At 35.1% G+C, this 12612-nt stretch overlaps 1 protein-coding gene across 1 annotated transcript in view; it reads left to right on the top strand.

The window, feature by feature from the left end:
* The window catches only part of DMD (dystrophin), a 2070581-nt gene that overhangs the window by 523127 nt on the left and 1534842 nt on the right, over window positions 1-12612 (top strand). The window contains exons 8-9 of the mRNA XM_034649821.1: window positions 9331-9512; window positions 10719-10850. Of these exons, the coding sequence (XP_034505712.1) occupies window positions 9331-9512; window positions 10719-10850 (314 nt within the window). The remainder of the gene's footprint in view (window positions 1-9330; window positions 9513-10718; window positions 10851-12612) is intronic.

Genomic DNA, 12612 nt, shown 5'->3' with positions numbered 1-12612 from the left:
TCAGCAACATCGTAGCCATCAGTGGAGCAGAGACACAGAAGCTAGTTCTCTGATCACTATTAGCCAGAGAAACCTTCTGAGCTCATCTTTAAAATAGTGACCCCATCCATTCCCTGTTGCAAAGTAGGCTTGATCCAACAAGCTAAGCTCTTTGATATGGAATGGATACTTTTTAAAATAATATTTGTTACAAAGAAGATTGCTCTTAAATACAGTTTCAGCATTAAGCTAGTTAACATTGTGGGATTTGCCTTGGAACTTGCTCACACTCTCAGGCATATTCCGAATCCCACAACATACCGGAAAACTCCGTAATAACCAATGAAATTTGTGTTAAATGAACTGAGCATATCTCCAGTCTGGCTTCATTGTTTATCAGCTATCATTTTTAACTCTGTAAAGAATGAGGGTGTAGAAATTGAGTATTTTGTGTTAGCAAAGAAGATACTATGTGGAGTTACTTATGAAACTTAATGCTCTTTCTCTTCTAGTCAGAAAAAAAAGTCAATTTGGTTAGATCAAAAACAAAGCACAAAAACAGCAGGTGAAAGTGAAGGAAGCAGAGTTAAATGTCACAGAGCCAAAATACTTCTTTCTCAAATGGAAACTCCAATAGTTCTTTCAACAGTAGTCCTGTAGAGGGAATTTTAAGAAAGTACAAATGTTTTTCTATCAGTAATCTCCCACACTGACTGATTAGCTTCTGTTTGTTAGGTCAAACTAGCTTCTCTTCTCCTGGTTTTAGAGGGTATGTACTGAAAAGGTGTTCTAAGTTTTTAAATGGCCAGGAGTATTTATCTTAAATACATAAATTTTAATGAGGCACAAACCCAATGAGTAGCTGGAAAAGAGAATTGTTGAAATTTGTTGCATTTGGAATTGAAAATATAAGGGCTGAACACTCGACTTTGATTAGCTGCACACGGAAGACATTTGATACTTGGTTCGAAAACATACAACTTAAAGGTAGCTTATTTGAAACTTGTAAAGTCACAATTTGTTGAGAATTTCCATTTAATTGAGTTTTACCCACCAGCTTCTGTGCATTTGTTCTCAGGCACTATGTGAATGTTTGGTATTAACACTACAGAATCCCCACTCCTATTTAATCCTCTTCCCAAAAAGGCTCAACAAAGATAATGCGTTTGTGGAAGGCAGTTTCGTTTATACAATGAAGCAAAAAGGAACTAGGTGATAGGGTTGAATTGGCAAGTGGTAAATAGAGGAATTTGAAAGTATTTATTTGTAATTTTCCTTCCCCATTAGAATCAAAGTTCCATGAGAACAGCTCCCTGGGATCATTTATTGATCACTATGTATTCAAAGACTAGAATATAGCCTGGCACAAAGTAGTAACTCAGTAAATGTTTGTTAAATACATTTTTCAGTGTCTCATATTATCAGTCTGGTACTTTATAGAATCAAAAGCATCACCTCCAGCTACCATGATTTATTGGATTGAATATATAATTTTTCTTTGCATAGGTATATTTAGCGTTGTTTAGTTAATGGCAGAAAGCTGAACTAGTTTAGTGCATCTAAAGTCTCCTGTAAGCTCCTCATCTTCTGTGTTTTGTTTCGTTTTCCCTTCTTAGGCCCTAGGTGAGCATTATGTATTTTGAGCACTGTTTTCTACTTGCACCAAGATGATAGTGATAGTTGTCTGCTAGCTACACCATGAGCATAGTGAAAGAAATAATTGGATGTTTAAAAGATAAAATTATTTAGTATTTCTCATGGATAAATGAAAGCCACTGCTTTTTATCATCAATTTTATTATGAAACTGAATCATCTTCAATACAAATTATTTTCATTAGTATATATTATAGTCCTTTAATGAGAAGCGTTGTTATTAGATGATTAAAGCAACTTAGATCAGTGAGTAAATGCTAAAATTATGGAATGACTTAATTAAGGATTACTTAATTTAATGAAGGCCGAACAGATCTTGTAGAGAATTAAGAAATTTAACTTGAGGGGACGTATGCAAGTTACTTTCTTATTAGAATCCTGTATATTCATTGTATACAGTGACTTGGAAATGGAAGGTGCATGTATGTAGAATGTAGTGCTGGGTGAAAAATATGAAAATTGAAAATAACAATCTAACACTTTAATGAATTAGTCCACTGATATGATAGTGCCTGTAATTTACAAACTCTGGTGCTTAAAGATCAGACGACATTGTAATATCTTCATTTGTAAAACTCAGATGATAACACACTTGCTTCCAGTACTAAGTTCTTCGAAATTTCATATCTTTGTATTTGGTTATTTTAGCAGACACAGGTTTTTGATTGTGTCCCTATCTGTCTCTGTTCACATTTTCACATTCAGGACTACGTGACCACATCTAGTTTGTGGTCATATGTTTCTTCTTTCCAGTTTACCTCTTCCTCTTCTCTTACAGTGAATTTATTTTTATTGTGTTATTCCTAATACAAATTCTGTGGGACATGATCTAGATTTATTCTGATCAGGGTTTCTAAATGACATCCTTTTTTATTTTTTTAATTTTTTTTACAAAACTCGTGAAAGGCTGACCATACTTTGTAAGTGTACATTTATGCATCTGTTTTTCTTTGAAATCCTACTTCTTTCTGATTACACATGATATGCATTTTAATCTGCTTTTTCAGTTTCTGCCTTTCTCCTGGCAGAAAACTGACCAAAGGTTTAAGGCAGTGGAGCCTCTTGTTTAGATTTCCCAGAGGTGTTTCAAGGTTGTGTCTGCCAGCTGGCTAATCAGACTTTCTGGAGGATGATTGCCCAAGATAAGGACAGTTTTGTTGAAGGCACCAGTTTCCTGACAAACTTACTCACATTGGCTTTTGTAGGGTGAGGGCATGCTGCAAGAAATCTTTGTGCAACTTTGTTTTTATTGTTTCTTTTTGATCTTTACAGATACTTTTATTATAATATAGACTATATTATCAAACTATAAAAGTAGTGAGTGCTGAATGGAGACTGCAGAAAATACAGATAGAACAAAAGAGAAAAGGAAAACTATTTTCAGTCCCACCAACATGCCCATCTCACTAATGTCTTGAAGTATGTTTGCCTAGTTTTTTCTGTAACATTATTATTATATACTTCATAATTTATGCATTCTATTCTTCTGATGTTATAATTTATTTTCGTATTTTATAAAAAAATTCTTCTAAAGTGGGTGCCTGGGTGGCTCATTTGGTTAAGCATCTGCCCTTGGCTCAGGTCATGATCCCAGAGTCCTGGGATCGAGCCCCACATCAGGCTCCCTCCTCAGTGGGGACCCTGCTTCTCCCTCTCCTGCTCCCCCGGCTTGTGTTCTCTCTGTCAAATAAATAAATAAAATCTTAAAAAATTCCTCCAAGCAGTGTTTTGAATGGCCTTGTACTACTTGTAGACAGTTACATATTTGATCATTTCTACTTCTCTATGAAGCCACTGCGAACAGTTTGAATTTTTTTTTGTATGATAGGGTTTTTTATATTGTAAGTACTTAAATTTTACATCAGGTTTATATAAATCATCATTTAAATTTCTGGTTATTTCTTTGTGGTGGATTCCTAGAAGGAAAATTACTGGGGCATTGAATATGATTGTTTTTAAGGTTTTAGTAGACATTGTCAAAATATTTTTTCATAAAATTTGGAAGCAACTGATACTTTTCCAGCAAAGTAGGAGTTTGGCCAAATCACCAAGTCCTCTACAACTTTGGTGGTTATTCTTCTGTCATTCTTTGATAATGTGATGGGCAAAGGAATATAATTTAAAACCCACTCTTTATTTAATTTGCATTTCTTTGATTACTACCGAAGTTGTGTTTTTATGTATATTTACTCTTGTCATACCTCATTTATTAGAAGTAGAAATTAGGGGCACCTGGGTGGCTCAGTTGGTTAAACGTTGGACTATTGATTTCGGCTCAGGTCATGATCTCAGGGTTGTGAGACTGAGCCCTAAGTCGGGCTCCACATTGGTCATGGAGCCTGCTTAAGATTCCTCTCTCCCTCTCTCTCTGCCCCTCCCCTCCTGCTCACGCTATCTGTAAAAAAAAAAAATAATAAAAATTGAAATCACTATTGTTATGGAGAAAATGTTAATATTTGGTAATGGAAGCACATAGATGACAGGGTCATCATTTAGATGATGACTTTGAGATACTTGGTTTTTAAATACACTAAGTTAACATTTTCTGCAAGAATGAAGGTAAGGTAGTGAGAAGTGTGATGCCCTGACTGGGTTCTAATTCTGATTCTGACAACTTTGAAATTGCCATTGAACTACTGTGGGTTTCAGTTTCCTTATTTGAAAAATAATGTAATTTCAGTGAATGATTTATTTGTTCATTTTATCCCTCAGTATCAAAATTCTGATTAGTATAGGAACACTCAGAATCAGTGTTTATTGTTCATAAAATAAAACACTCTAGCAGTATTTATGAGTTTGCAACATTTTCATTCTGAGATTTCTTTAAAGATTAGATTAGAAATTATTAATTTAAGTTTTTGCAGCAACGAACCCATTGTATAGTAGGGTTTTAGTACAAAGATGACTTTCATAAAATTGTAAGCGCTTCTTTTGGGAGTATAGCCACTTCTTTCACTTCATACATTTTAATATCTTGTAATAAAAAAATGTAAATCACATCCCATTATTTTCACCCTCCTCAAATGCTATAGTACTCATTATCTATAACATTATTTTTTAAGTCAGTTGCTGTCTTACACAATTCTCATCAATTTCTATGGCTTTAACTACTATATTCAGTTCCTCAACAAATATTTAGGTGTTCACAAAGTCTCCAGACATTGGCCTAGGTGTAGTTACTTATCGTGAGGATCACCCCCAAGTCCTGAGATTTCTTTTGAATTCTCATTCATTGTACAGTCCATAATTATTTGTTGGGTGGCTCATCCACTGAATACTTACAATATAACATCGGCTAAGCATATTCTCTGGCACATAATAATTGCTTGTGAATATTTAATAAATGATGAATGGCCTTTCCTTCCTTCCAGCTTCTTGTGCTTCCCATTAAGAGTACTAATGGTCTCCTACAACTAGATCTGTATTTATATTAATAACACAAAAAAACAGCAATTACAATATAATAGCAATATCAGGGTCTAATTAAGTTTACAGTCTTTTCTAAACATTATACATTTGACCTTCACAACACCATGATGAGATTGAGACTGGTTTTTATTTTGCAGATGAGGAAACACAAGTAAATAATGTTAACGATGTCTCTTTATAGTTAGAAATATTTAGGCGCAGATTTTTAAAAATCCAAATCCAGATTCAGAATTGTTCGTTGTTTCATTCCATCGTGTTCTCCTCTAAAAAAAATTAATTTAAAATTTACAAGTGAATTTCATCCGTTGAATTTTATCAAATGATGAAACCATTAATAGGTATTTGGAATGAAAACACAAAGCTGAGTGTATTGCTTACTTAAGTAAGAGGGAACTATGCTGGTCAACCACAGTCTCTCAAAACAGAGTATTCTTAGGTTTGGGGGAAAACCGAGAGGTCAAGAGATCTCTGAGCGTTCAGATGTGAGTAGATTGATGTGACCTTTAGAAGCATGGTTGGTTAATCAGGTGAGACCACTGTTAATTGGTTTGCATTTAGAATTTTGTTGATTGGGGCGAGTTCATTTCTCATTAGCCAACTTTCAGAAGGGAAGGATTGACAATGGCTGGCTTAAGGAATCATGATCAAGACCACATAAACAGGTAATTGTTAATTGATTAAATGAGTCTGTAACTTGTGTGTGTGGCTACTTGTTACTATGATTACAGAACAACCATTTCCCTCCATCTGTCCTCCTCCTCCATTTTACTCAAAGTTTATTCATCTTTGTACCCTCAAGGCTTAGACAGAATTTTATATATAGTTGTTTCAGAGACTGTTAAGTAAATGATTGGAAATAGAATGAAGTCATTTTGGATCTATCTTAGAATTTCTATCGTGTATCGTTTTGTTTTCATTACAAAGCCTAGTTTATTTCTCTAATACCCCCTATCTGAATCGGGTCCTAGCTTCCTACTTCCATCCAGTTGTTTTTCTCTTTGCCCCATTCTGTACTCAACAGTTTTACTTTGCAAAAAAATTCAGTGCTGTCACACTCTTGCTCAAAAGTAGTTACTGTCCAAACTACTGAACCAAGGTCAAAATTTCTAGTTTGTTCCTGATAATCTCTCAGTGTTTCACAGATAGTGTACCCATTGTATCTTGTTATTCACCATTCTCTTGTCTGTGGCTAAGACATGTAAAGGTACTATTCCTGGGATGTTTCTGATCTCTTCTGCTGTACTTTTATTCATGCTTTTCCACTGCCTATAATACCCTTCCTCAGTCCCCCATTTCTAGCCACTGAAATCCTATACCTGCTTATTACAGTTTCCTATTCATAAAGACTTTTCTGGTCCCCTAGTAATATATAATTTCTTCCTTTCTCTGAATCTACTTAAGCACTGATTGTGCCAGTTAGAGGAACACATTTTAAATTCTGTTCAGGAATGCAATTATTTTGTGCTTTTCTTATTATTTATTTATTTTATTACTCCAAATTGTGAAGAATCCATTAATTCTCTATCTTGTTAATCTCCTGGATACTCTGTTAAAATATTGTTAATAAAATAGGTTTTTAACACATATATGTTAAAGTGAATTAACATATTTTAGAATATCTAAGTTCCTTTCTTTTAGAAAGGAAATATTGGATTCTACCTGCTGGTACAGCTGAATCCACACAACCTCAGAGCTGGAAAGCTAATAGATTGGGCAAAAATGTCAGTAATTTGGTCAAATAGTGTATATTTTTGTGATGATTGATATTTATGAGTATTTGCTGCCATCCAAAAGATGTTTTATGTAGATAAAATGTACTATGATTTTTGACATTTGCTTGGGGTAATAGAAATAATTCTTGATTTATATTTACCTTTATTTTTATCATGACATTTATTTGAGGCCAAATATATCTACGCACACATTTATGTATAATATAGCAGTAAATGGTCATAGATCAACCTTTTTTAATTCAGTGCCTTTCTCACAGCATAGTTTTACTTAATACTAAAAATAAACACAATTCTAAATTATGCTCATTACAGATAAAACTGACTAGTTCCTAGTGAGAAGGAAGAAAACATTTTAGAGGTTCAAAATGTGGTGAAGAAGTGTGGTATCCACCGTACAAAGAACACTTGAAAAACAGTTATCCAATAAAAGGGGTATTTTAGTCTTCACAATGTCAAAGCTAAGTTAGTAAGATTTTTTTTTTTTTTTAGAAAGGCGGTACTCATGCACAAGGTATTCTTTAGTTCTTCCTAAAAAAATACTTGCAAAAACTTAACCTTCACCATTTGTTGGTTAATAATTATAATAAGGAGCAGAGAATATGTACTGTGAAACTTATACCTCTCAGCTTTATATACTTAATGTCCAGTAGGTATCATTTGGGGGGAAAAAGGCAAAACAATGAAGTGGCAGATGATAGAGCAGTGTGCTTCCTGTGTCATATTTTTCCACCCTGTTACTCAGAGTATGGTCTTCAAGCCAGCATGTTGGCATCACCTGCAAGTTTGTCAGGAATGCACAACTTCAGCTTCTACCCCTGACCTACTGAATTTGATTCAGAGTTGAAAAAGGTCCTCAGGTGATTCATATGCACATTAAAAATTGAGAAGTACTCTATTATACTATGGATAGAAGCAGACCAAGGAATATTAACTTTTTCCTCCTCTACAGCTCTTTTTAAAAGTATTTTTAAAAAATATGAGGTGCCTGGTGGCTTAGTAGGTTAAGTGCCTTCGGTTCAGGTCATGATCCCAGAGTCTTGGAATCAAGCCCTGTGGCAGGCTCCCTGCTCAGCAGGGAGTCTGCTTCTCCATCTCCCTCTGCTCCCCCCCAACTCCTCTCTCTCTCTTTCTCTCTCTAAAATAAAGAAATAAGATATTTAAAAAATACATTAAAAAATAGTTGTTCTAGGGGCACCTGGATGGCTCAGTTGGGTAAGCATCTGACTCCTGGTTTCTGCTTAGGTCATGATCTTAGGGGTCATGAGATGGAGCCCTGCTCTGCTCAGAGGGGAGTCTGCTTGAGATTCTCTCCTTCTACTCCTCTCCCCACTCACACATGTACTCTCTCTTTCTCAAATAAATAAATCTTAAAAAAAATAGTTCTAATTAATTACATTCCTGCTACTTGTGAAGGCATTGACTAAGTGACCTATTCAACCTCCTTTTATATTAGTAGGCTCGAGATTTGACTCTTGGCTTTTTTACTCATGATCCAAACACCTGACCAGAATATACATATTTAACATAAAACAGATCTTTTAATGCTAGTTAAGCTAAGATAAATTTATGGCAAAAAAAATGCCTGGCACATCACTGCATAGTTATCTTGGCCCCCTGCCAGGATTTATGTTCTAACACTTCTGGGATTAATGATACACTTCACATAAAGAATTATTTTTACATCTTGGTTCCCTGGAATGAACGCAGTGGGTAAATTGTAATGCTGGGTAGCAAAAGAACCTTTTGAAGGAGCTGCCACTTACTATGTGTGTTATTACAAATTATTATTGACTTTAAATGCTGGGTTTCTTTCATTCCCTGGATGTGGCAAAGGACAAAATGTCAGATCAACTTTATGTGAAGGACTTTTAAATTTATCTCTAGAGTCTGAGAAGGAAGGTAACATCTGACTTTAACAGATGTACCAAAATGTAAACAAATGTTGTTAATATACTCAAGGAATATTACAAATCATATACATATGGTATACTGTTGTTTTATTGTTATTGTGAAAATGCATGGTTCATTTCAACACAGAGACATGTTTTGCTCTTTACATACTTAATCACCAGCAAAAATTTGATTAGATGATGCAAGTTTTCCTTCTTGGAAGCCAAGGCATTAAGCTCTTTTGTGTAATTGTTTAATTACCAATGCGCTATTTGAATTGACACGTTAATATAGCTTTCCATGGAAAGGAAGATATAATCTTTCATTTGTGTTTCTTATCTAATGAAAACCACTCTCTTAGATGGGCTAGTTTGGCAATTTGACTTAGGAAAAAGTATTACGGAATGAAGTTTTTATGTGAACAAGGAAAAGAAATTAACTTTAGTGCTCCTTTCATTGGTCTGCCAAATTGGAAGGACATTTTAGTCCTGATTATCGTGTTCTAATTAGTCTCTGGAGGACATTCATGGACAATCAAGTGCTCATTAATGTGTCTTCTTCCTGTAACATTGATTCGTTCATTTGCCTTTCAGAGACTCAAATATAGAAACCAGAAATTGATGTGTGGTGTTAATGTGCTTACAGATGTTGCCACCACTTATCCAGATAAGAAGTCCATCTTAATGTATATCACATCACTCTTCCAAGTTTTGCCTCAACAAGTGAGCATCGAAGCTATACAGGAAGTGGAAATGTTGCCAAGGCCATCAAAAGTTACTAGAGAAGAACATTTTCAATTACATCATCAAATGCACTATTCTCAACAGGTAAAGTATCAAAGGAGTACCTAATATCAATGATATTTTTATTGTATATGCATTTTTAGTCATCGTACTATTATATCTATGGATATAGACACGATATATATGTCTACATAGCATGTCTATATACACATACATATGTACAAATATGTGTCTACGTAGCATAATGTGTGTGTGTATATATGTATGTGTATATGTATATATATCTACAGATAGATAAACTCCATAAACCTTCTGAATTTTAAGTGATATAATGGGCCGTAATATTGTTTTCAAAGCACATTATTAAAATGCTCTGATGCTGATATGCACTATGTTATAGGAGTATGGAAAACAATATGTTGCATTTCCGTTGTGTAAAATGAGTTAAAATAAAAGATAGACTCACATATGTATGAAACTTTCTGTCAATGAGAGTAAAGCACAAAGGGAGCAAGAGCAAAGGCATGTACTTTGTTTAATAATACTTTCTTATTTTTAGTGGCAACCTACTGATGTATTAACAAATTGTGATTATTCAAGGAAACATTTTTGATAAAAGTAGTTTATAATACTCTAAATAAAAGTTAAAGGGAGAATACATATGATAAAAATTTTTTTGGATTGTATAGGATCTAGTAGGATTCTTTTATTACATGGCTTGTTCTTGCTCCCAACAGTGGCTGTTTGGGGTGTTTTCTTTTACTTTCTTTGACACACACAATGATGAAGAAGCCTTAAAAAATAAAAAGCATTTAACATAATTTCTGCTGAAGGTATGGAGAGCTAATCTTAGGCCTAATTTTCTCACTCTGCTAAGCTAGTTCCATATTTGGCTTATAAAAGCTCCAGTCCTTTCCCGGAACTTGACCTGATGAATTCTGGTTTTGTTTATTTTGGGTTCAGAGAAAATTGCTTTTGGATGCCTGTTTTTGCCAGATTAAAGAGTACCATCCATACGAGGGCTGGAGCTGTGTCAGTATGGAAGCCTTGTAGTTAAGTCCCGCCCTCATCCCTTCCCTGAGTACCTGCTCTCCACCATGACACTGAGCACCAGAAATGTGCAAGTGTACCAGTTTGCAATAGCACTGTGTGCATTTCAAATTAAACCTTTCCTCTCACTGTTTCCATTTAACGTTTGTTCTTCTAGTGTGTTGGAAAGCAGTCTTTCCGGGGTTACTTATGATGTCTCCTCCTCCCCTCTGTCCTCTTCCTCCTAACCCTACTCTGCAGATCACAGTCAGTCTAGCACAGGGCTATGAACGAACTCCTTCTTCTCCCAAGCCTCGGTTCAAGAGCTATGCCTACACACAGGCTGCTTATGTCGCCACCTCTGACCCCACACGGAGCCCACTTCCTTCACAGGTCTGTCAACATTTACTCTCTGTTCTACAAGCCAAAGAATTTCCTCATCCAAGATAACCTAACATGGCTTTCATTTGAATTTTGCAGTGCCTTTTTTCTCCTTCATCAGAAGCTGTTTCATTGTTCCCAGTTGTATTAGATATTCTCACATGATGCTGTTTTGTTATTGTGACTTTCCTAGGTTTAACATGGGTTGATTCTTCATGAATGGGGATTCTTATAATAGTGGTGTGTGCTTTCATTATATAATTTACCTGTAGGGTTCTCTTTTATAAAAGCTACCAATGGTTATACAAAAGCATCATTAAAGGTTTGTATGTGTAATTTTTAAAAGAATGGGAAAAAGGATGAAATTCGCTAGTCATACTATTTGGGGAGATTTTTCTAGATACCTGATACCTAAAGAAAATATACACTCTAAATAGATGTTCTTATTATATTTTCATTCTATAAAAATGTATTTATACTCTATTTAAGAAAAATATAACTACAGGGCCACCTGGGTGGCTCAGTCAGTTAAGGGTCTGACTCTTGATTTCATCTCAGGTCATGATCTCAGGTTGGCATCTGGCTCTGTGCTGGGTGTGGAGCCTGCTTAAGATTTTCTCTCTCCCTTTGCCCCTCCCCCACCTAAAAAATGAAAGGAAAATATAACTATAAGCTTTTTCATATGATACGTTTTAATCTGGCTAATTTAAACATGTGTATAACATGCTTTGTACTATTTGTACAAGAAAGTCAGTCACACCCAAACCAGGTCAGGTTCTATGCAGCATTTAATACTTTCCACATAAGGAAACTTCTCAGTGGAGTTTTCCATTATTGCAGTGTTGTAGGAAACCTAAAACTTTAAGAAGTTATAACCTGGTATGTGTTAGAGCATGGAAATGAAATGTGCTTGACTCGCGAGAATTTGCTAGAATTTCTTTTTGGAAGAAAACTGTTTTGTTTAGTAGAGCAATTTGAAAAGTTCTTAAGGAAGTGACTTGTCAAAACTACATTATGAGTGGGAATTTAGAAAATTATAGACCCAATCCTATATGGTGAAAAAGTGTACATATTTAGAGGCTCATTGATTTTTTTAGAATAGTTATTGTATTTAATTAGTGATTATTTTGCACAGTTAATTTATGCGTGAGGCTGAGAATTCTCAGCACTCACCAATTCCCCCAGGGAAGCGTATTTCACAGAATAGTTATGCCCTTTATCCTTGGCTAGTTTTCTGGCAAAGCTGAACAAAGGAGACTGGGTGAGAACATTTGTGTGACTCAGCCTCATCTTCAGTTAAATTCCCATCCATGTTTTTACAAAGGTTAGTTGTATAATCTTGAACAAGAAACTTAATCAGTTTTCTCATTATCAGTAAATAAAAATAGTTCGGCCGCTCATTACTGAGTGTTGCTCTATGCCAAGTGTGCACATTATATGAACTAAGGAAATCCTCATAACAACTTTGGAGAGGTGGGAGATGCTATTTTTATCTGCATTTGAAGTTTTCTGTATCTGCCCTTTTCTTTCTCTTCTTCCTTCTCCCTCCCACCTTCCTGACTGCCTCACTCTCTAGACTCTTTTCATCAACATCCTCCCATTGAAAACTCCAAGTCTTAAAGAATAGGGGTGCATCCTAAAATAAAGGAGTATGAGCCAAGACAAGGAGATGAGTTCTTTTCCCCCCTCATTATCACTTTATTGAGCTGCCTTTTGCAGATGATTTTCTCCAATGCCTATTCTGGCAGCACATTTTTACCTCATTACTACCTCA

The sequence above is a fragment of the Ailuropoda melanoleuca genome, chromosome X (genome assembly GCF_002007445.2).
Source record: "Ailuropoda melanoleuca isolate Jingjing chromosome X, ASM200744v2, whole genome shotgun sequence".
In the NCBI taxonomy this organism is placed as follows: Eukaryota; Metazoa; Chordata; class Mammalia; order Carnivora; family Ursidae; genus Ailuropoda; species Ailuropoda melanoleuca.
The sequence above is the reverse complement of the archived record's forward strand: the minus strand, read 5'-3'. Positions and strand labels throughout refer to the sequence as shown.